The sequence below is a fragment of the Sphaerodactylus townsendi genome, linkage group LG06, assembly GCF_021028975.2.
Source record: "Sphaerodactylus townsendi isolate TG3544 linkage group LG06, MPM_Stown_v2.3, whole genome shotgun sequence".
NCBI lineage: Eukaryota > Metazoa > Chordata > Lepidosauria > Squamata > Sphaerodactylidae > Sphaerodactylus > Sphaerodactylus townsendi.
This window is the reverse complement of record NC_059430.1, coordinates 117,909,676-117,934,903: the sequence shown is the minus strand read 5'-3', so window position 1 is coordinate 117,934,903 and position 25,228 is coordinate 117,909,676. Positions and strand designations below refer to the sequence as shown.

The following is a 25,228-nucleotide window of genomic DNA, read 5'->3' as shown; positions in this document are numbered from 1 at the left end:
AGAACAAAACACTCTTCAATGTGACATATGTCCTCTTACTTCCTGCTCCTCCAGTTAAGGTAGGTCCACATCCTCATCATTTATCAGTAGCCCTAATGCCTGAGTGCCCAATCCACTAAGCCAGGGGTCTGCAACCTGTGGCTCTCCAGATGTTCATGAACTACAATTCCCATCTGGAGAGCCGCAGGTTGCAGACCTCTGCACTAAGCATTCTACAGCCTGAAAGCAGGCACATTGCAGAAAAAGAGAAGGCCTGGTGGAAGAGTCTTTGCTTGGCATACAGACGGGCCTAGGTTCGATCCCCGATATTGCCAGTTAAAAGGAAAAGATAGGAGGTGATGTAAAATACCCTAATCTGAAACAACACTAACTGAAGAAGAGTTTTGAATTTATACCCCACCTTCCTCTCCTGTAAGGAGACTCAAGGTGGCTTACAAATTCCTTTCCCTTCCTCTCCCCACAACAGACACCTTGTGAAGTAGGTGGGGCTGAAAGAGTTTTAAATAACTGAGAGAGTTATTTGAACAACAGAGAGGGAGAATAACTGAGAGAGAAGAACTGTGACTATCCCAAGGTTACCCAGCAGGAATGTAGGAGTGTAAAAACACATCTGGTTCACCAGATAAACCTCTGCCTCTAAGGTGGAGGAGTAGAGAATCAAACCTGGTTCTCCAGATTAGAAACCACCTGCCCTTAACCATTACACCGCACTGGCTCTCATAATCTTAATCACTACACCACACTGGCTCTCATGATCTAATTCAGTATTGAGTAGCTTCATATCTATTCCCATGAGCTTCCGCTTCAGGTGATTCAGGTGATTCAAGGTACAGAAAAGCAAAGTGTAGAAGTCCAGATCGACAAGGGTTAAAATCAGAAAGGTAATCTAGAAGGCACATACTTTGCCATACTCAGTTTGCATACTTCAGCCCTGCCTGGGACAGATCCTCCTGTTGGTCTGCCTGCCTGCCAGCCGAGCGGAAGTCCACCGGGTGAGCTGCCGCCTGCTGCCACTGGGAAGGAGTGAGAGTCCTTCCCCACCCACCCCATTGGAAACACCTGCAGGGGGTGGGGCCTGGCAGCTACAACAGGAGCTCCACCAGCAGCCCAAGGCAGCCAGCCTTTCAGCCCTGCTCGACAGGACAAGATCCTCCCTGTTGGTCTGCCCTGCCTGCCAGCTGAGCCGGGGAAGTCCACCCGGGTGAGCTGCGCCTACTGCCACTGGGAAAGAGTGAGGAGTCCTTCCCCCACCCACTACGTGGAAACACCTGCAGGGGTGGGGGCCTGGCAACAACAGGAGCTCCACCAGCAGCCAAGGCAGCCAGCCTTTCCAGCCCTGCCTGGGACAGATCCTCCTGTTGGTCTGCCTGCCTGCCAGCCAGGCTGGAAGTCCACCCGGGTGAGGCTGCCTTCTGCCACTGGGGAAGGAAGTGAGAGTCCCTTCCCACCCACCCCATTAGAGCACCTGGGGTGGGGCCTGGCAGCTACAACAGGAGCTCCACCAGCAGCCCAAGGCAGCCAGCCTTTCAGCCCTGCCTGGGACAGATCCTCCTGTTGGTCTGCCTGCCTGCCAGCAGGCGGAAGTCCACCGGGTGAGCTGCATGCCTGCCACTGGGAAGGAGTGAGAGTCCCCACCCACCCTAGTAGGAAGCACCTGCAGGTGGGGCCTGGCAGCTACAACAGGAGCTCCACCAGCAGCCCAAGGCTTGTCATAGACTGTCTTGTTTGTATTAGTGTTGAATTAGTGGGTAGGTTATAGTTAGCTTGCCCAGCTCAGTGGTAGTTTAGGCTTTGTTTAAGCTGGTGATATTTTATTAGCAGAGCTGGGGCCCACCTTTAGTGGGGGGTTATTTCCAGTCAGGCTCTGGGTGGAGGGAATTTAGCTGAGTCATGGGGGCACCAACTTTGGGGCTAGGGATCCCAGTGCTGATGGGACGGGGAAGATATTGCGGTAGGCGGCGGCCATATGATAGAAGGCGACGAGATATGGCTATGCTCGTTAAGCCTTCCTGACCTCCGACCTATCCCGAAGAACGATGGTGGTTGGGATCAGGGACACTCTGCTTCGTCCTTGGTGTTGATTAATGCCAGGTCCATTAACAATAAGACCAAGGTGCTCCAGGATTTTCTCGGAGCCCAGCAGGTGGACCTGGCGTGTGTCACCGAAACCTGGGTGCGCGCAGGGTGAGACCGTCGCCTTGTGCGAGGTCGCGCCACCAGGTTTCTCAAGGTGGTCTCCCACCAAATCACAACACAGGGCCGGGGCGGTGGCATTGTTCGTCCGGGAGTCTATTCCCTTCAGGGCGCTCCCCGTCCCAGAGATCACCGGCATGGAGTGTGTCGGCCTAGAGTGGCTGGCCCTGGAGAGGTTGGCTGTTCTCCTGGTGTACCGGTCGCCTGGCGGGCCGGGAAGCGGCCTGCCGCGGCTGCTGGAGGTGGTGTCGGACTGGGCGCTGCGGTTCCCCAGACTTATTGTCTGGGGGACTTCAACGTCCATGCCGATGCCGCCTCATGTACAACGGCGGCGACCTAGTGTCATCCATGGCGACGCTAGGCCTCTCCTTAGTAAATTCGGGCCCCACTCACGCAGGCCGGGCACACGCTGGATTTGGTCTTTGGGTCGGGATTGATTTGGTCGCGGTCCTCTGTCAACAGAGTGCCATGGTCCGACCATTACGCCCTGTCGGTCCGGGATGGACATGCCCCACCGCCTCCTGTCTGAGGCGACGGGCTGATTTATGCCAGCGCGGAGACTTATGGATCCACTTGGTTTCCTGAATGCTCTGCGGGACCCTGAACCCGCCGGCACACTTTCGATGAGCAGGTAGAGGACTGGAATTCCCGGCTCTCTGATGCCATCGAAGTTCGTTGCCCCCGGCGGCCTCTATGCCCCCCGGGCCTCGGCGTGCTCCATGGTACACAGAGGAGTTACGCCGTATGAAACGGGCGCTTAGACGCCTAGAGCGAATATGGAGGAAATCTCGTGACGAAGCTGCGCGAACATCTTATAGGACGTTTATGAAAGCCTATGAGATGGCGACGAAGGAAGCGAAGAGAACTTTCTTCTCCTCCTCTCTCGCATCCGCTAGCTCTCGCCCGGCACATTTGTTTCGTATAATTGGTCTTTAACCTCCTTATCGGAGGGTTCTTCAAATTCCCAATTGAGCATTAGCTGTAGAGGCATTTATGAGCTTTTTTGCGAATAAGGCCGCGTTGCTACGCCAGGACCTTCCTCCTACATTGGATACAATTAGTGAACTGGAGGCTCCCTTGCCGTCTTCAGGCCCTGGTATGGCCCAGTTTTCCCTGCTCTCTGGAAGCCGCTGTTGACAGGGCCTTAGCTGCTGTTAGGACCTACTACCTGTCCTCTGGATCCGTGCCCCTCCTGGCTTGTAAAACTTGCCGGGAGGAGCTACGACCCCATCTGTTGAGTATCATCACTCCCTCCCTTGAGCAAGGAGTCTTTCCGGATGGGTTGGAAGGGAGGCAGTGGTCCACCCACTCTTAAAGACCATCGTTAGATCCAAGGGATCTGGCCAATTACCGCCCCGTTTTGAATCTTTCGTTTCTTGGGAAGGTAATTGAGAGAGTGGTGCTGGAGCAGCTTCAAGGGTGTCTGGATGACACATCGGCTTTTGACCCCTTCCAGTGCGGCTTCCGTGCTGGGCATGGGACGGAGACTGTTGTCGTCGCCGTCTACAGATACACTCCGTGATACAGCTTGACCTGGCGGATCGGCGCTGCTGGTATCGTTAGATCTTACCGCAGCGTTTGATATGGTCGATCATGACCTTTTGACCCACCGCCTGGCCGCCTCCGGAGGCACGGGGCATGGTCCTTCAATGGATTGTCTCGTTTCTCCGGGGCCGGAATCAGCAAGTGAGGCGCGGGGATCAAGCCTCCCAGAAGTGCCCGCTTTCTTGCGGTGTACCCCAGGGGGCGCTATTATCCCGCTATTATTTAACATCTATGTACGACCCCTTGCTCAGCTGGTACGGAGTTTTGGGCTGGTCTGTCATCAGTATGCGGATGACACCCAGCTCATTCTGTCGATGGAGGGGGGAGCAGCCGCCGCCCCTGCGGCTCTACAGCATTGTCTGGAGGCGGTTGCTGGTTGGTTGCGACAGAGCAGGTTAAAGCTGAATCCATCTACGACGGAGTTCCTTAGGCTTTGCCACGAGGGGAGGGCGGGACTTTTCAGCCGCCCGGTGTGGGAGGGGTCACATTGGCGCCGACCCCCTCTGTAAGGTAACCTGGGGGTCTACCTGGATTCGTCTCTTTCTATGGAGACTCAGGTGGCCCATATAACCCGGGTTGCCTTTTCCACCTTCGCCAGGCTCCAGCCGTGGCTGGCCCCTTCTCTCCCAAGCGGACCTAGCCACTGTGATCCACGCAACGGTAACCTCCAGCCTAGACTATTCTACTTCGCTCTACGCTGGCCTCCCCTTGCGCTCGATCGCGAGATCGAAACTGGTCCAACATGCTGCGGCGCGCCTCCTCACCCGCAGCGCCAGTTGGGACCATATTCAGCCTGTGCTGCGCCGACTACATTGGCTCCCAGTAGAGTTCGGATCGCTTTTCAAGGTGTTGGTGTTGACCTTTAAGGCCTTACAGCTGGCCTGGGACCCTCGTATCTTCGAGACCGCATCACCCCATATGTTCCCACACGGCCTCTTCTGCTCGTAGAGGCCAATCCACTGGTGGTCCCCCGGCCCCTCGATGATGCGGCTGGCCTCCCACACGGGCCAGGGCCTTTACAGCCCTGGCCCCGGCCTGGTGGAACCGGCCTGGTGGAACGCGTTCCCGGCCTGGTGGAACGCTCTCCCACCAGCTGTTCGGGCCCTGCGGGACCTTGGTGAGTTCCGCAGGGCCTGTAAGACGGAGCTGTTCCGCCGGGCCTTTGGAGAGTCCAGCCGCTGATGGTGCCCCCTTCCGCTGGCCCCTTTCGCTGGCCCTTCCGCTGGCCCCTTTCGCTGGCCCTTCCGCCGGCCTCTACATCTGGGCCTATAACATCTATCTAGACCTACCGTTCTCCCTGGGGGTGGAAGAATTTAATATTAGGCACCGGGCGCCACCTACACCTATGCCTATATTTATTTTACATTTAAATGCTAATGTTTAGCTAGTTTTCGCTGCTTTTATAAGTTTTAGCCTATTTATGATGTTTTAAAATTGTATTTATTATCTGCTGTACACCGCCCAGAGCCCCTCGGGGATGGGGCGGTCTAGAAGCCCAAAGTATAAATAAATAAATAAATAAAAATAAATGATAGTATCTTTTCAGCGTACTCAGGTAGAACAAAGATAACTCTCATGCAAAGAGGATGTGTTTGGACTTGTTTGCCTATGTCTCTAGAAGTCGTTATTACCTGTTGCCAGGAAGTAGATGATGGGGGGAAACTCTGAGATGCTGGAAAGCAGCAACAGGTCCGAGACCTAACAATGAGCTAAAGGTTTGACACCTAACAATGTGCAGCCAACTGTAGAATGGGAGCAATACAAATTTTCTGTCTTTCCCCAGATAATAACAAAACTGCAGCATTCTAGACCAAACGGAGTTTCTGAATTAATTTTGAGGGGAGACCAGTGTTTTATACATTACATTAGTCTAGTCTCGGTGTTACTGTGGCATAAATCTGGGCGGCCAGATCAAAGCATATCCAACAAAAAGCAAATTTAATTCACTCTGAGGGTCTAAATAATTGCGGCCAATCGGAGGGTTCAATACTGATCTAGAAGGATCTATAGTCTAATGGTATATGTGCAAAAAGTGCATTGTGTGTATTTCTAATTTGAATTTACAAGTCCTCGGGCTGCGTCATATGGTTAGCCAGTTATGAGCCACTTCAACTCTTAAAGCAAGGGAGCTCATTTGGTGATTTTAGTGAACTGGTAAGTTTCTGCAGGAGATTATGATTTTTGCAGACCCTACCCCACCCCCACCATCAAAGCGATCCCTGCCCAACGTCCTCTTTGATTCTGCTTCATCTGCTTCATCTTAGACTGTTGGTATAGCAGAGAGCTCTGGGTGAAAAAACAGGAGCTTGGGTAACTAGAGCAGGTTTGGTGGCATGCTTGTGACAAAGGCTCAAGAACACCTTGTAGGACACTTATGAGATCCTTTGTGGTGGTCATGAAGGTAGTTATAAAGAATTATTTTGTGGCTTATGTTGCATCCATTAGCAGTTAGCTCATGCTCAGTTACTTAGAGTAATCAGGTCTCTTCCCTTTCAGAAGGATTCTGAAATGTTAGTGATTTGGCAATTAGCTCTGAAGCTTTTGCAAGCCATTTTGCTGACAAAATCTTGTCACTCTGCCAAGATTTCCCCATCCTAATCGAAGGTGGTGGCGGCGGCGGCGGCGGCGGCGGAGGAGGAGGAGGAGGAGGAGGAGGAGGGGGGGGAGGGGGGGGGGGGAGGAGGAGGAGGAGGAGGAGGAGGAGGAGGAGGAGGAGGAGGAGGAGAAGGGGAAGGGGAAGGGGAAGGGGAAGGGGAAGGGGAAGGGGAAGGGGAAGGGGAAGGGGAAGGGGAAGGGGAAGGGGAAGGGGAAGGGGAAGAGGAAGAAGAGGAAGAAGAGGAAGAAGAAGAAGAAGAAGAAGAAGAAGAAGAAGAAGAAGAAGAAGAAGAAGAAGAAGAAGAAGAAGAAGAAGAAGAAGAAGAAGAAGAAGAAGAACTACTTCAATTCCTTTGTTAAGGTAGTTGAGGGAGCAACAGCAAAATAAATTCAGGCATTCCTGGAGGACACTTTGGATCTGGACTCATTTCAGTCTGTAGACAGTTAGATGTGTCTTCTTTCAGGCTGTGCAATGCTTAGTGGATTGTGTACTCAGACATTAGGGCTACTGATAAATGATGAGGATGTGGACCTACCTTAACTGGAGGAGCAGGAAGTAAGAGGACATATGTCACATTGAAGAGTGTTTTGTTCTTTCCATATGGCATGCTTCTCCAGAAGACTAAATCTCAAGTGTTGAAAAGTTGACTTGAGTGTCTGATAGCCCAAGTGCAAAAAACCCAGAGCTTCCATTTCTTTGGCAGAAGGGCAGTTTGATCCTTCTTCCCAGGAGACTCTCAAGTCTTTTGTCAGCCTGTCTGAAAGGCTTATTCATTGCATAATCCCTCACTGTCCCGCCTTCTCAGTCTTATTGCAGGCATGAGGAAGTTGCTCTATCCAGTCTCCAGAGGGTTATATAAAAAGGTAGCAGGCAGAGGACCAGATCAGATTGAGGAAGTCCAACTGGCAATCAGGATAACACAGAGAGTTTGACTGCATTGAAGCTGCAACAAGAGCAAAGAAAGGAACAGCAAAGGAGGAGAGTGAGCATTTCAAGAACCGAGACTCCCCCTGCAGAGCTGAGAAGGAGACCTTTTCACTATGGACAACCAGAAATACCACGGAGGTCCACCTTCTGTCCCAAACCCACCACCCTACTCTGAAAAACAGCCCTATGATCAACAAGCATATCCTGCTGCTGTAAACCCCATGCAACCGCCGTATCACCCTTATATTCCTCCATATGGAACAGGGCCCAGCCAGGGGGCTATCATCCAATCACCGCAGCACACCATCTTTGTCAGCTCTGTACAACCCTGCAATGAACCGGATCACCTGGTGTTTTCCATCCTCACCATGATCTTCTGTTGCCTGCCTCTGGGAATTGCAGCCTTGTTTTTCTCAATAAAGGTGAGTTTTTTCTTGGTCCGATGCAGGAAGTAGGGATGATATGTGCGGAAGTTGGGAGATATGTGCGGAAAGGGCCTGTGGCAGAAAAGAAGGGGAAACGGGGACCAGTTTAAATGTGCTGATGTGGCTCCAGTGTCTCATGGAGGTTGCCATCTCATATCAGCCTTGGGAAATCTGAGCTTTTGAATGGGGCAAGGTTATATCTGAGTCAAAGAACACCTATATGCCTCTCATTATCAGAATCTTTATTCAGATGAAAAACAATATTTTAAAGTAGGTGGAAAACGTCATGGTATTTCAGATTGTTTATTTGGGTAATGGGAAATGAAATTAAGAGAAGAATTAATGGCAGAAGGGACTTTTATGCACAATTATTAGAAGGATTAATAGCAACAAGCCTTTACTGGCATAAAATAAACATACAAAATAAGCATACAAAATTTGCCCATTATTGCTCACAGTTATAGACACTGGTACTAAAATATATACATGGTCCTTCTGTAACTATACGGCATTCCTTCAGCTAAGTTGACTCACTCCAGCGTCATCGGATACTAACAGAAGCTAGAAAAATTACTGCTGGCTATATGTGGTCATAATACATAGACATTGATTGGTATTCATCTAGACTTACGTCTATTATCTTTAGCAGAAATTTTACTACATTCTCGCACACTGTGGGATCCATGTTGTTCAAAAGCATAGGTATCTTAAGAGCATCGGTTAGATTATTATACAGAAATGGGATAAGTGCAGATTGCGACATTCTGATTTTTGCAAACCTTACACAATGAAAGAGGGTATGATCGAGTGTCTCCACCTGACCCATATTGCATGGACATAGCCTCCTCTGTTTATCAATTTGTTGATATCTGCCATAGAGCAGCATAGAAGGCATTAGATTGAATCTGGCCAGTGTTAAGGCTCTTCTTAATTTAGGGTTGGTGATCCAATGTAAATAATTGGCCATGTGTCCTTGTTCAATTGGAATAAGCAGGGTCAGGGGGAAACACGTTTTCCTCGCAGCCGGTTAGAAGGATTAAAAACAAATTTAAAATCTGATGCTTTTAAACATTCTAAGACTGAGGTAGAATTGTGTTCGAATGATGATGACCTTGCCAAAATGTATACGCTTTTGTTGAGATTTGAAACAGAAAAGGAAGGATGAAAGATTAGGTATATGACGAAATGGGCTATGAGTTCTGGGTACAACATCTAAATTGAACAATGGGAAAATATTTATAAAGTGATGTACCAGTGGCATTTGCCAATAGAGGAATTGGCGGAAAATGTATAAAAATCTCCTGAATTTATATCATACATGGGAATACCATGAAGGATTTTTAAAAAAAATCATTCATGGTGGACGTGTAATGAAGCTAAAAAAATCTTGACTACAAATGTATGCAGCATTTAAGAAGATTTTAAATATTAATAAATGAAACAAGAGAGTGTTCTTTGGGTCTTATGACTAGGCAGTTTCAGAAAACATGGAACTTTGTTTTCATATATGACATCAGCAGCGGGAATATTATAGGCCCAAAAATGGAAAATTTCATCTAGAGCTACAACAGAAGAATGGCTTGTGAAATTGTTGGAATGAGCAGAAATGGCTAAACTTACCGTATATACTCATGTATAAGTCGAATTTTTCAGCACATTTTTAATGCTGAAAAAGCTCCCCTCGACTTATATGCGGGTCATTAAAAATTTGTGTGTGTTTTTACTTTGCTGGCCAGCAGGGGGCGCAGTTTTTATGCTAGAGGCACCAAAATTACAGGGTACCCCCAGAAGACTCTCCTGATGATACCGTTTCAACCATAGGATTTGGTAAAGTTTGTTGGTTCAAAGGGGTCCAAAGAGTTATGGACCCCCAAAGGAGATGCCCCATTCCCCATTGTTTTCTAATGTGGATGGAGCTATTGTGAAGTAGATGCAGGTAGCTATCCTTTTGAGAGTCCATAACTTTGGACCCTCTGAACCAGAACTTTCCTAAAACCTGGCTGGAATCTCATCCAGGAGAGTCTCTTTATGATACCAGCCAGGTTTGGGGTGGAAGAGTTTGGGTCAGGGGATCCCAAGAGTTATGCTGGACCCCCAAAGGGGATGCCCCATCCCCACATTGTGTTTACAATGGGAAGCTAATAGTAGATTTTTCATTTTCTGATAATATCCTCTCTTAAAATCTAGAGTTGGAGTTACATTTGGACATGCAGATGATGATGACATGAGGAATCCAGTTTTGAAGGATTTTAACTCTTGTGTTTTAGCTTTGGTTTGCTGGATTTGAGCTTTCAAGGTTTTGTGTACTTTTAAAGTTATTGTTGATACCTATATTGTTCTTGTTGACCCTCTTTTCCACTTACAGAGCCAGTTTACTGTTTTTCTTTGAAATAAATATTCAAAAACATTTAACCTACTGATGCCTCAATTGATGCTGCATTTCCCACCCTCGACTTATACGCGAGTCAATAAGTTTTCCCAGTTTTTTGTGGTAAAATTAGGTGCCTCGACTTATGCGGGTCGACTTATACGCGAGTATATACGGTACCTCTTTGATTAGAGAAAAGAACTTCTCTAAATTCTAAACTTATTTAATTGGAAATTCCAGAAGATCCCCAGGCCCCACCTGGAGGTTGGCAACTCTCTGCCTTATGTTCCCTTTGTATGTAGTGACAGAGACTGAAGGATATATCAAGAGGCTCTGAACCGTTTCTCCATGGGGAGTGCTTTGCCTTACTGTGCCTTTACTGACAGTGTTCTGCCACGCAAGTGAATCTGTTTTTGGTGCCCTGTACTTGGCTAGGACAGAGTGGGGGAGACACAAGCCAGGTTCAACAATGCACACAATAGGTTTATTACTTAGGAGAATTAAGACCCTAACTCTTCCCTTGGGTATGTCTAAATCAAAGTACTTGCTTGTCTTGAGCAGATTTGAAGCTGTAGACTGTGTCTTCTCTTGGTTGCTTTCAAGAAAGTCTACTATGTCTTGCTTGCTTCCTTTCAGTTCTTTCAGTCTTTGCCTGGTTCTAATTGCTGTTAACCTTGTGCTCTATACATCACCATAGACTACTATGGACCACCATATATGTCATGAATATTACAGTCTCCAGCTACACTTGGCACCTTGCTCTAACTGGCTAGAGCTAAAACAGGGGATTGCTGGGTAAAGAAGGAAGACTGCCTCCTGGGAATTGTCTTAAAGGGACAGGGGCTAACTAAAATTCCCTCCCTTAGAAGACTGGACAATGAACAAAACCCTTGTTAACTATGGGGAAACTGAAGCTTAATGGGGAATTAACAAAAACCTCTGTGGGGGCATGACAGGCAGCAATGGTGTATCAGTTAAATGCCCCTCCCCCAGGTGTTCCTTCCACATTTGCTCTCTGTTGGGGTCCTGTTTTTGATAAACTGACTAGTAGGGGACCCAGGTATTAAACAGCATGAGAACTAATGAGAGCTCTTTTGATATATTTTGTTTATTTTTGCTCACAGAACACCTTATTCAGGTTGTTTTAAAGTATTGATAATATATTGTTCTATTGTCTACTGTAAACTGCCTTGAGCTTCTTCAGGAAGGAAAGTAAATAAATCAAATGAATTAATAAACAAATCAAGTAGTTTAACAGTGGGAACAATGGCCTAGGGTGGTTGTGAGCTCCCTTGCACTGGCAGTCTGAATGAACTTTTGTCAGGGATTCTTTAGGATGATCGTCCATTGAGCATGAGGTTGGACTAGGTTGTCTATATGGCCACTTCCAGCCCTACAGGTCAATGTTTCTGTTGTTGTTCTTCTTCTTCGCCGCCTCCTCCTCCTCCTCCTCCTCCTCCTCCTCCTCTTCTTCTTCAAATGTTGTTCAATCATATATTTTTCACCTATTAATTAGTTCACTTTTTCTTCCTCAGACACGAGATGCTAATCATGCTAGGAATGTCACAGAGGCTCAACGGAACTCCAGGATGGCGCGGAATTTAGCAATCTCTGCCTTTGGAGTGGGGCTTGCTTTCCTTGTTGCATACATTGTCTTCTTCGTGGTATTATTCAGTAGTTACAACAATTAAATATTTTTGAGGGCACACACAAAGTGTTTGTCTGCTAAATTACCACATTCTTTGTTCTATTTAATAAACTCTTGTTTTTTTAATTGTGGCTTTTTAAAAAGAAATGTTGCTCCAAACCTACCTTAATGTTAAATGAAGAGACCACGCAGTTGAAGAGATATTTAGTCTTACTGTACATCAGTGTGCAATGAATTAGCAATATAAAATATAAATGTGTCTTGGATTTTCACTGGAACTTTTTCCTCTCTTGTGACCACTGGTTGTTGCAAAACAAGGAAATCGTTTTTTTTAAAGGGCCTGTAATGAAAACCCTAGAACATTTCAAAAAAGAGAAAGAAACAAAACATAATGATATCATCATGGATAGATAGGCTGACCAATCCTTCGAAAAAATGGCCCCCTTTACACCTTTTCATATTTTGTTCTTTGAATTAATAGTGTAAAAACTGGCCTCTGATGACAGTGGAGAACTTGAAATATTGTAATGCAAAAGGGCAGGGGAAAAAATCTATATAACTTGGACTTTATTGGTACAACAAAGAGAGCACGAGTTTATTGGCAAAACAAGGATATGTTCCTTGTTATACTTAGGATAGTTCCTCTATAGAGGAGAGCATTTATGCATGCAAGAGTGAACTCTTCCCCTCTCAAGTAATGCCAGGCGGAATGCAAAAGATGGCATATTCAGATAGACTTCATGACTATGTTTCTGGACAAATTGAGTTGTTGCTTACTGGAATGCAGAACCTTTTTGCAGTATAGGGGATATATGGTTTACTTCTGTTTTGTGTGACAGTAAAGAGCTGTCAACACCAGATAAGGTTCAAAAACTCTCAGCAAGCAGGGATTTAAGAGTTTCATTGGGAGAAGCCGATTTTTTGCTCACATAATCTAATTCAAAGAACCCAAAGTGTGGTAAACTGATTGGCTATTATAATTATCTGTTATACTTTAAGTAACCTCATACAGATGCAAAAGGTCATTGTACATTTCAACTGAGAAGTGTCCCCAGAAGCTATTATCATTAAATGCCTATGAAATATCATCTGCTATGAAATGTTGTCCTATTTATTTTAATAAACAAAAAGGTTATCATTGGGATATGTTGGCTGCAAAAAGTCTAGGATCTGCAAAGCTGAAGAAATACAGTCTCCTGTAGAAATATGCCTGCCAATTCTGACTACCTAAGATTGTCAGGATTATACTGAACAGAAGAATTTGTTATTAATAGACCAATATTGCAGTTTACTTGGTTATTTATTTTTCTTTTTTGATGCAGGAAAGGAGGTGATTTCTTTGTCTCCCTAATACATGCTGATAAATAAGAAGCATTTCTTGCTGGAAGTCAATTAACTTTGTGTTAAATTTTATATACAGGGTATATTCTGAATTGTACACTGTGAATAAGCATTATATGACAAATTGTATGAGTTGTTGAATAAAATTTAATAATAATTTAAAAATGAGTCAGGAGATGGTATCTCAAATCTGGATTTCCTTGGCCCAGTCTCAGGTGGATTCAGTTTCAGCAGATTCTTTGGTGGATTCAGATTTAGCAGATTCTGTTTCAGCCACGTCACCATGGCCCCTTACCTACATCCTTGCCTATCTATAGAGGATAAGGCCACATGCATGCCCACCACGAATATCAGGTCCAGAGCGAGTTCTCTTTGATTGGTGGAATCCCCGGTGTTTACAAGAGAGAGGCCTAGCGCCCCCATGGATGACACTAGATTTGCAGCCACTAAAAAGAGGGTGAATTGGCATGAACGGTGAAGTTCTTCAACACTATGAAGTTTGGGAACTGCAATGCCCACCCGGCAATGACCTCAAGAAGCTGCAAATGAGCCAACAACAATTTGGCTGCTGGCATTTCGACTGAGGCCTAGTATCAGCATTACAAGAACACCTTTAGCATTGAAGAGGAGGGCCTCACAATCCAAGACCCACCTCCACTTGACAATCTTTTGGACTGGCCCCCAGTTATTCCCTCCAAGATAGTGACTTTAATTGAACAACTTAAGTCAGGCAAGGCGCCAGGCCGAGATGCAATACCACCTGAGATGTTAAAAAAATGTTGATTGGTGGGCTCCACTTTTGGCCTCCCTCTTTACAATGATTAACAAAACCAGTCTAATCCCAAAAGCCTGAACAAAGGCTATAGTTGTCCCTATTTTTTAAAAAGGCGAGATCATGCCTCACCAGCGAACTACAGGCCGATCAGCCTTTTATCAATACCTAGGAAACTATATGCCAAATTTCTTCTCACTAGATTGAATGACTGGGTTGCCTTGAACGGGGTATTAGGCCCCGAACAGATAGAGTTCAGTAAAGGCAAATCCACTCTTGGTCACATCATGGTTATAAACCAACTTATAGCTAAAACTTGCAATAAACCTGGAAGGTCTCTGTACACTGCATTCTTGGACATCAGGGGACCTTTGACTCTGTCCCCAGAGACATACTATGGGCCAAGTTGGCCAAAATGAGGACAGATTGATTCTGTTTATTAAGGCCCTTCACCATAACACCGAGTGCCAAGTCAAATATAATCAAGAGGGACTGCTTACATCTAAAATATCAATCTCCAGGGGAGTTAAACAAGGCTGTGTCCTTGCCCCGGTCTAAATGACTTAGCACCAGTACTTAAATCAGTTAATTCACACAGCCAAAACCTAGCCAGCCATCAAACACCTCTATTATTATATGCAGATGATGCAGTCCTCTTATTGCTTACTAAAATTGGGTTGAAGCGATTATTAGTGGCCTGTAATGAATATTGCCTTAACAATGGCCTAACACTAAATCTTCAAAAATCTAAGATCATAGTGTTCTCAAGATCCTGGAAACCATCAAAATGGCTATTAGGAGGCCATCAGCTGGAACACGTCAAATGTTTCAAATATCTGAGTCTGCACCTTCATTATAGAGGAGACAGGGTTAGCCATAGAGACCACGCAATCACTGTGAGGCCAGCGTTGCAGCCATCATACTTTTTTTTTTCAACAAGGGCAAACAATATGTACCTGCAGCGATTAAAGTGTTTAATGTCAAGATATCCCAGCAGCTTCTGTATGGAGTCTCACTTTGGATAGGCTCCTGGTCTAACTCAGTTGAGCAGGTACAGTCACGATTCCTGTATAGGCTCCTGGGTATGCCCCACTGTGTGCCCTACACAGCTCTGTGCCTTGAAACCAGACAACATCTATTGGAGACAAGAGCCTGGCTTGTTACTTTTAAATTCTGGTTATATCTGTGCTTCATTTGTGAAGCCACCACTCTGATTAATAAGTCACTACATCTTTTCCACCAGTCTGAATGATGGGGCCATATCGAATCCAAAATTCTTAAGCTGGGCTACTCTCTGGATTCCTTGACCGTATTTTCATCCAAAGAAATATTTCAACTCCTGAAAAGGAAGCTGTTGGATCAGGAGCACCAAACTCTAATTGAAAAGGCCACAAGGTCTTGTTCCCCTGTCGCCCTGGGCTAAATATCTTCCTCAATTAATCCCACTCAGGTCTCGTAGAGCAGTGAGGCTGGCCCGCTGCAATGCTCTCCCACCAGCTGTGCTATCAGGGAGGTTTGCCAAAACTCCCTATCAGCAAAGGCTTTGAGCATGTAATGGGGACTGTCCAGACACTATAGTACATATTTGATTATATTGTCCTCTCCTTATGACACCTAGAACAAAATGGCTAGCAAAAAAAGAGCATGCATCCGATTTGCAGAAGTTCATCTTTTTATTAGATAACACCAGCAGTGAGGTAAAAAATCCAGTAGCCAAATTTCTTGACCTATATATAATCCAGAGATCCAAGTGTTAACTTGCCTAATTCCTTTCTCCTCCTCGCCCCCTTGTTTTAGCTTTCAATTTATGTACTGATATTTATTCATAATTTTATTTCCATTACCTGTTTGGTGACTGAATTCTCTGTTGATAGAATTGTATTATTATGCCAATAAAGGTTGTTGAGTTGAAATGAAAGAAGCCGCAACAGGCTGTCCGTTGGTGCGCTAGGCGACCGATACACCAACAAGACAGCCAAACTCTCTGAGGACCCCCAACGGATAGCTAAACACTTCATGCCAGTGATCAATGGGATGTGGGATATCCGAAAGGGTATGGAATCCTGAACAAGCATCACCACTCCTTCTCCCCAGCCCTGTGTCCCAGACTGATGAACAATCACAGAGCTTTCGGGGAGAGCTCATTGTGGGAGACAGTCTCTCCCTCTCTCACCCAGGTCTCCGTTATGCAGGTGAGGTGCACAGCTTGCTCTCCGAAATAGTCCCAGAGAACAGGCGATTTGTTGTTAATGGGCCTTGTGTTCATCAGCAGCTGCAGAGCAAAGTCTAAGACTCCCACCGCACAACCTGCATTCCTCGGAATAGGCTGCAGGTCAGACAGGGAGTGAGTATGTCTGTATCTCTCTATATATCTTTCTATTGACCTGGGCCTACCACTGTATCTCCCATGCCCCAGAATTACTGGGATCCCTGACCTGCCTATGGCCTTCTTTAGGGTGGGAACTATAAGTACCATAAAAATCTAGTACTAAAATCCCAAGTACTAAAACAAGAGCAGCAGTGCAAATTCCACTAGCCTAGCAACTTAACCATTTAATTCACTAAGCTAAAGCTAAGACATGACACACAAAAACCTGATACATAACAGCTTTGACTAATAACTAATACAATCCCATTAGCCTAGCAACTAACACAAAACACAGTTATCTATTTACCATGCTAACTAAACCTAACACGAATGAACTACATAACTGTTATGACTAAATACTGCACTAACTGCCAGGAACAACTATACTATAATCTACTAAATACAAGCAGTACCCAAGAGCTAAATAATCAGTAAATCTGGACAGTGCGAAATCTTACTAGGGACCTCCCAATCTCAGCAGCCCAACAAACATTGTACAGGGATTGCTGCCACCGATCCTAACTGTTGTCCTAAGGTCTGTATGGCCTCTGTTCTCATACAGACACTCTTGGGTACGGCTCTCAGTCCTCTGCTGAGCCATCATTGTAATTGTTGTTGATTGTGCTTGGAGGTCTTTTCTCCACTGGAAATGCACCCAGGCACAGCTCCCTCCTCACAGTAAGCAGCTGCCATTGTCTTAGGAGTCCTGATCCCATACGGGCACATCAGGGGGTGTCACTGTCCAAATAAGGAGCTCCCTCTGCCCCCCAGCTGGGCTTCCTCAAACCCCATCAGGTTTCAGTTTTCGTGGACTTTTTGTCGGTTTCGGTTTTCATGGACTTTTTCTGGGCAAACTTTTTCTTGGTTTGAGGATGAAAACTGAAGCAATCAACGAAAACCAAGACAAATTTTGCCCAGAAAAAGTTGACAAAAACCGAAACCGACGAAAACCAAAGTCAACGATAACCGAAGTACCACTGTACTTTCAAGCAGGTTCGGCAAAGATGCGGGATAAAGGGGAGACTGAGCACCAGAACCGGAATGAATCCTTGTTCGCCAATCAGGCAGTGGGGAGTTCTTCCTGAATCCTTGATATTTTGCATGAGTATCACGTGATTAATTGACCGTGGGGAATCGGCCCTTGTTAGAACATTTAATACATATCTGTGATGGCTGCCAGCGGGATATTTCAAAATATCTTCTTCAGATAAATGTTATTCTTTCCTTCTTTCTTGTATGACTACCAATCAAATGAGGAAGTGAAGAGTTCATTTTAATAGGCACATTTGTCTCTACTTCATTGAAAGGTCACAGCTGTTTGGTATGTTCAGTTAGTCATTTCAGAAGAAGTTAATTTGAAATGTCCTGCTAGCATCCATTAATATATTTGTGTCATTCATAAAACTTCCAGCTTTTTTAGGTGTGGCTGACTGTATAATGACGTTATGCAGTTCTTATTGTGCAACTTTCTTATTCATGTTTGCAGGAAGGAAGAAATTGGATCTTCCTGGTAACACTGTATATATTTCTTGCATGTAATTGTACTTGTTTTTCTGTGTAATTGGATAAGTTTTCTAAACAGACTTTAAAAACATTTTTCTTTGGTAGCGGGCGGTTTTCCCCTTTTGTGCTGCTACCCTTTGTGGTAGGCTGTTTTGAGGGATTGCCTCTTTATCTTTGTACGATTAAAAAAGAAATCATTCATCAAACAGGAAAGAAGAGAAAATAGGGAGGGAGAACATTTTAGGTCAGGTGGGTTGAGTGCTGTCCAAAGGAACTGTATCAGAAGAAAGGGAATTAGAGCCAAGATGCACTTGTCTAACTATGCAGAGATCAAGAAGGCTGGAAGCTCAGCTAAAGTATAACATGTGGACCAAAGGTTATTGCCTTTGCAATAAAAAGCACCTCTAAGAAAATGAATGAAAAGGAAAAGGAAACACTTCTTCACTCAACGTGTGATTGGTGTTTGGAATATGCGGCCACAGGAGGTGGTGATGGCCACTAATCTGGATAGGTGTAAAAAGGGCTTGGACAGATTTATGGAGGAGAAGTCGATCTATGGCTACCAATCTTGATCCTCCTTGATCTCAGATTGCAAATGCCTTAGCAGACCAGGTGCTCAGGAGCAGCAGCAGCAGAAGGCCATTGCTTTCACCTCCTGCATGTGAGCTCCCAAAGGCACCTGGTGGGCCACTACGAGTAGCAGAGTGCTGAACTAGATGGACTCTGGTCTGATCCAGCAGGCTAGTTCTTATGTTCTTGATGAAATGAATAATACAGTCCCCACACAGAGTGAAATATGGGCAAAGAACTGGGCTTTCTGTGATGACTCCTGAGCAACAGTGCCATCTCCGATGCAGTTGGCCTCTTGGGTCTGAAGAGAAAGAGAAATGTCATGAGTAAATGAAAATATACAACAGCAAAGCATATCTGGCATACAGAAGCAGATTTTCTAAACCTCAGTGAAACTTTCTGTTGAACTACAAAAACTATTTTTGCCTTAGTGTCTGAAGGACGGGGGAAACATAGCCAGTCATAAAATGTGCTACATATGTAATTTATCTGCCCTTACAAATTTAAAATTACAACCCATGACTGTAATTTTGAGTTGAGTGGAGCAGCTGCCACCCTCTTGTGACACCGAAGTTGCTGGCCAGAAGACGGAATTGCATGCTATTTCAGCCAGGAGATTCTCATGGTCTTTTTTCACACAAATGTTTAAATCCCATAGCCTACAAACAGAGGAATCCATCAGCAAGCTTCAATTCTGGAAACTGTACACAAATACTTGCTTGTCAAAGAAATCTCCTGAAAGGAACTATTGTTATGGGCCAGATACTAGTAGAGTGGGGGTAAGCTGAACCTCTGATGGGAGAAAATTCCAGAATCTTGTGATGTGTGCTTCAGACTCAGTCACTAGTGATAGGGTGAGGAGCAGTGGCGAATTTCCCTAGGGACGTGGGGTACCCCTTGTCCCCGGGCGCACCGATTAAAGTCACGTGGGGGCGCCAAAATGTCCCCCACAGTTACCCATCATGCTCCAGTCCAGCAAGGACGGTGGCCTGGAATGTCCAGTCCAGGGGGCGGGCAAAATCCTCCCAGGCATTCTGACCTCTGCAGGGGCTGTGAGTCATCAAGATCAGGAGCCTCGGAGGCGGGAGCTCCGCCTCCCTCTGAGCCGGCATGCCTTGCCTTCTCTTCCGGCCTGCCTGCAAACAGTCACAAGACTTCTCCCCAGGCTGGCCGGCACAGAAGAAGGCAGAAGCCGAGAAGGGAAGCCAAGTGGGAGCCCGGCAGCAGCAACAACAGGGGGCGGCAGGTGAGCGAGGCAGCGAACCAGCCCATGATCGGTCCCCCACACACACACACACAGCCGGACTTGTCAGCCTTTCCTTGGCCTCACCCGCCTCGCCAGCGTTTGCTCCGTGAGCGCGCCCATGGCCCACAGGAACCAGTCTGGCCGTGGAGGGAGGGGGAGTGATGGGCCAGCAATGCGGACAAGCTGTGGGCGCCCAAGCACCGCTGGAGGCAGGTGAGAGGCACTGGCAGCCATCTCTCTCCCCCCCCTCCCCACACACAGCCAGACCGTGGGTGCTCTCAAGGAGCCCTCTAATCTGGAGAACCAGGTTTGATTTCCTGCTCTGCCACTTGAGCTGTGGAAGCTTTTCTGGGGAACCAGATTAGCTTGTGCACTCCGACACATGCCAGCTCGGTGACCTTGGGCTAGTCACAGTTCTTCAGAGCTCTCTCAGCCCCACCTACAGAGTGTTTGGGGGGGGGAGGAGATTGTAAGCCCCTTTGAGTCTCCATACAGGAGAGAAAGGGGGGATAGAAATCCTCAGATCAATAAGCTATTTCCCTTTGTTGCCAGAAATTTCAATCCCCTGCCCTGGATTTAGGTTCCCTGCCTTAATCTAAATGGAAGCTGGCTTCCAGTTAGCTAGGGAGGGGGGGGAGCAGGTAGGAGGGAGGGTGAGAGAGCGAGAGGGGAATGGGAAAGGACAGGGGAAGAGAGAGATGGGGAAAGGAGGGAGGTGGCACGGGAGAGGAGGAGATGGGCCACAGGAGAGAGAGATCTAGAGGCGACTGTCTGAATGGAAAGATCTGGCTGCTGAGATCAGTGATTTAGAAAGTATGTACTAATGTTCCAAAGATCTACCAGCATGATCTCTGAATTTTTAACTTTTATAACTCTGCAAGGAAGAAATCTGGTGTGTGTGTGTGGGGGGGGGGTATGAAAGCTGAGAATTCAGAGATCTTGGCATAAGATTGTCAGAACGTCAAGCGCATACTTTTGCAATACAAATTAAAGAGAACATTTCATTGAGTTGCAACTGAGTGATGACAATCCTCTGCATGGAGTATTCCATCCAGCAAGAAACAAGGTGTTTTGCTATTGCTTTCCTCTGCATAGCAACCCTGGTCTTTCTTGGTGGTCTCCTATCCAAGTGCTGACCATGGGTGACCTTACTTAGCCTTTACATCCTGACAATCTTGGACCCAACTGGGCTAATCAGGATGGTGTAGTAGCAATAACAGCATCCGATGTTTTTAAAAAGCACTCTAGTGATACAGCACCAGGGAAAGTGGGGTTGCTGGGGAAATAATGGGTGACTATATGGATGCAGTCACAGATAATTAAATCTCAGATTAATCAGTTATCAATGAATGCTGTATTTTTGGGGGGAGGGATCATACCATTCTGATGTGTTTGCCTAAATATTCCTTAGCAATTTTAATGGCTATTAACCTGCTTGGGTAGGAAGTGTTTTGGCACATAATAAAACTGATGCAAATCTGTACAGTGGGTGTTTGAGTTGGTCATAGTTAACCAAGCAGACTAGGAGATCAGTTGATGTCTGATTGTGACATTCAAACCTGTTAAGTTTGATTGTTGTACATATTCAGTGTGAATTTCCCTTCTTTTCCCAACTCCACTTAAGAACACAGACATATTTTACCACACATTTCTAAAGCTCAAGTACTATAACTTTTCTTCAAAGTATATGAGTGTTTTAGGGAGCTTTCTGCATCTCAGTCAAGTCAGTGATAGGACAAATATAGAATTTAAAACATTTGGAAAACAATGCTCCCCCTCAAAAAAATTTTGAACTCCTACCCCTTTATGGACTAGAGCATTTCAAGTTTGAATCCAATAATAAGGTTCACTCCACTCTGCCAATCACTCCTTACAATAGTAAAAACATACTCTTGAGATGGTGGGGCAAAGGTTAATCCAGCAGCAAGAAGGGCTTGCTCCTTCCAGGCCTGGAGCATGCACAAAAGTGCCCTTTGTGCCCAAGATGTATAGTTTTCCTTGGCTTCTCATGCTTTCCGATGGTCATTTTTTACATGGACACAGGATTGTAATTTCCTCTGTCTCCTAGTTCAGCTGGGGAGGGGTGTAGATTGCCAGGCCTCTGTAGGGGGTGGGGATCCCCCACTTTGGGTCCCCTCCCTCTGAAGGTATTCAGCTAGCTGCTAGCCACTGGATGACTTACAAGCAGTAAATTCAGGCTATGTTTCCAATGCTGGGGGGCAATTGGGGGTGCTGGATATAACACCATCAACGTTTTCACAGCAGTAATAAAACATTTTGCAAGCATTTTGAAAACGTCAAAAATTTTATTTCTGCTAAGTGGCATGGACTATTGCTGTGTTCAGATTTGTGAGTTGGGGCATGTTCTATAATATGATGGTGACTTTAAAATGATCTGGTGCAAAAAATACTTGTTTGGTCATGGTGGGGGAGGGTGGCCACCCATACTGGGGGAGGGGGCTCCAAACTCAGGTTTTGTCCCCAGGCGCCAGTTTGCCTAGAAACGCCTCTGGTGAGGAGGGAGCTTTTGCATACTTCAAAGGATCGCAGCAGCTGCCCATGGTGGGGGGTGGGGGTGGGGGTGGGGTGCAAAACTGGGCTCCATTTTCCCTAGCTTTTTGCACTGGGTTCCATTTTCCCTAGCTATGCCTCTGATTCATGCCCTAAGGAATGTTGGTATGAAAAATTGGCTGCAAATGCCTCATTACATTCACAGAGTTGGGCAAAAAGTAGTAAAACAGCCATGCTGGCCCACAAAAAATCCAGAACAAAGAAACAAAATCCATGCAATGCTTTTTTAAAAAAGTAGGGCTCACCGGCATGTAAAGGGCTTGGTTGAATCTAATAAATGATATTAAGCAGCCTGAAAGCCCGCTTTAGCCTGAGCTCATCAGAGCTTAGAATCAAAGCAAAGGCAGTTATGGTCATTACTTTCTTGGGCTGGAGTTGCTATGCAGAGGAAACCATGTGGCAAACCACCTCTGATCATCTCTTGCCTTGGATGGGGTGGGCTTGAGTCAGTTGCAACTTGATGGTGCATTATTCATCCAATAAAATGTATTATTCCGATTTTGTTTTTGGTCTCTTTCTGTGTTGCATATTCCAGGGATCTGAAATGTAAACTGATGGGAAACTCTTCTTCCAAGGCGTCATATCACCTCTTTGACCCCAAATCTCTCCCTCTTCCAATCCCTTTAAAGATGTCTGTCAATTCCATCTCGCTCAAAAGCCCAGGCAAAAAGGCAGGTCATATGTAGCAGCAGGCCAGACGCTGTACAGCAGGGGTCCCCAAACTTTTTAAACAGGGGGCCAGTTCACTGTCCCTCAGACTGTTGGAGGGCCGGACTAAAAAAAAACTATGAACAAATTCCTATGCACAAATGATTGTAAAATGTTTGATTTCACCTTTCAACCTTTCTGTCATGGTCTATTTTTAGAACAGTGACCAAAGTATGTCAAGTACAGGGTGGGCTCCAAATATTGTTGGGGAGGCTGTGGAATACCTTCCCCTGTAAAAAAAAGCAGAAATTTCCCAATGAAGCATTCCATCTAACCCAGGATCAGGTATCTTCCTGGGTTCTTTCTCCCTAGCAGCCAGCGAGCGATTCACCAGCCTGGCTGATGCCAATGGGAGTGAGGCGGAACAGAAAGCCTGAGAGCAACACATGGAGTAGCCGAGAGGGAAGGGCGGAGCAGGAGTTGCCACGTGTAAGGTTTCCAACTCTGGGTCAGAAAATTCATGGAGATTTGGGGGTGCCATCATGTAATTGCAATCAACAGCCGTTGGGGCCAGTTCTTCCTCTCCCTCAAGCCCCCACTGCACATGAATGGAGCCATCACCGCCATGCCTGGCGGGCCAGATAAATGCCTTCAGGGGGCCACATTTGGCCCCCGGGCCGTAGTTTGGGGACCCCTGCTGTACAGGAATGCATGCCAGCGGTCCTGCGCTTGGTCACTAAACTCACACCAATCATAAACAAAATAGAGCTTGTCAGAGAAGTTTTAAAGAAAACAAAGGAACACAATTCAGCAATGGCAAGATGAGCAGAAAATAACAAGGCTAACTTACTAATTAATTACTTTTTCATTATTTTTCAACATAAACAATACAGGAAAAACAAAAGAAGTTATAGAAGTAATAGAAAACAGACCAGATTACATCAAAGAAGAAATCTACCCATCATTATATTAAGTACATATTATATAATGGATCCCAATATAACATTTTCTATTTATTAGACAGACTTAATAAGGTCTTAGACTCTTTCTCATTTGTTTACCCTTGGGCATCTTTACTAGTCCATTTATTATAGCTTAAACATTACTGAATTTCAGTCTTCAAGTTGTTTTGTTTTTACATGCTCAGTTCAGATTAGTATAAATTTCAGATTAGTATTCCTCCTCAAATTCATATTTTGGGCGTCAATTTACTAGTTAGTTTGGCCATAGTAGCATAATCTCTGATTTTGTGTTCCCAGCATTCCATTGTGAGACCTTCATCAGATTTCCAAGTCAAGAAACTTTAATTGCATGTAAATTTCCAACTTGTTGCCATTATTACTCTTGCAGGGGTTATTAAGTACCAGCACAGTTCATTCAGTTTCTTGCAGGCACATAGCTGCAATGGGGACATCAGGGGCAGCTTGTCCGGGGCACCACCATTGCTGTCATGTGGGGAGGCGGGGCCGGGGGCATGTCGGGGGCATGTTGGGCATGTTGGGGGCAGCATGTTGGGGCGGGGAGGGCATGCTTGAGCAGTTCATGCCCTGGGTGCAGTTCCCCCTCCCTTCATCACTGGTTTCTTGGGAAGCTTTTCTGGTAGTATACCAAACAGCATTGTTGTTGCAGTGAGTGGAAATTTAAGTGTAATTATCTGCTATATCTTCTTATGTTTTTTTATCCAAAACTTCTTGGTTTTTTTACAAATCCACCACATGCAAAAAAAGGTTCCAACCTCTTTATTACATCTCCAGCAGATACTGTCATGTTGTTTAGTCATCTTCTTAATCACTTCAGATGTAATATACCATCTAAAAACATTTTATACCAGTTCTCCTTCAGTATCTGACTTGCAGTGAGTTTAATGTTTTTTGGTCCATAATGATTGTTGAAAAGTTATCTCCACTGTTGAAAAGTTATCTCTTCTGTGAATTTTTGCATCCATTTTATGATGCATGCTTTTACTTGTTCCATTTCTGTTTCCATTTTTAGTAGAATCTTATACATTCTGCCCATCCAATGTTGCTTCTATGTTATGATCTCTTTTTAGAAGTATGTTAAGTCCCATAATTTTCCACTCTGTGAACTTAATTATCTTTTAAGTCTAGATGAAATCTGGAAATATGTCAGCCATTGTCTTTTTCTTCCCTCTGTTGTTATTGTTTGCCACAATTTAATTTCCCCAACTTACTAATTATTTACTGAAGTCCTACCACAGCATAGATTGTTTTTGAAGTCTAAAGTGTCCAGAGATTAGTATGAGTTTCTTTCTGGCAGCGAAGAGTGGGGAAGAGTAAGAAAAAAGGATTTGGCAATACTTCGCAATAGCTTTTTTTATGGAAAATATTGACCATAATGTACTGACCCTGACAACCAATCATAGGGCTATCCTGAAGCAATCTTCCAGAGATGGAGTGAATCACCCCCTCCCAAGGGAGATTCTCAGCCACAATGCATGATCTAATCAAGCTTGCCTGGAAATTTTTCCCTTGAGATATACCGGGATG

At 45.5% G+C, this 25,228-nt stretch overlaps 1 protein-coding gene across 1 annotated transcript; it reads left to right on the top strand.

The window, feature by feature from the left end:
* Positions 1-7,164: 7,164 nt before the first annotated feature.
* On the top strand, positions 7,165-13,200 carry LOC125435021 (proline-rich transmembrane protein 1-like). The gene is made up of 2 exons (XM_048500990.1): positions 7,165-7,683; positions 11,590-13,200. Exons 1-2 carry the CDS (start codon positions 7,375-7,377, stop codon positions 11,743-11,745), a joined length of 465 nt encoding a protein of 154 aa, XP_048356947.1. The 5' UTR covers positions 7,165-7,374; the 3' UTR covers positions 11,746-13,200.
* Positions 13,201-25,228: the final 12,028 nt, after the last annotated feature.

Coding starts and splice junctions, on each gene's coding strand:
- LOC125435021 (XM_048500990.1), top strand. CDS start 7,375: ATGGACAACCAGAAATACCACGGAGGTCCACCTTCTGTCCCAAACCCA. Junction 7,684..11,589: donor CCTTGTTTTTCTCAATAAAG/GTGAGTTTTTTC, acceptor TTTCTTCCTCAG/ACACGAGATGCTAATCATGC.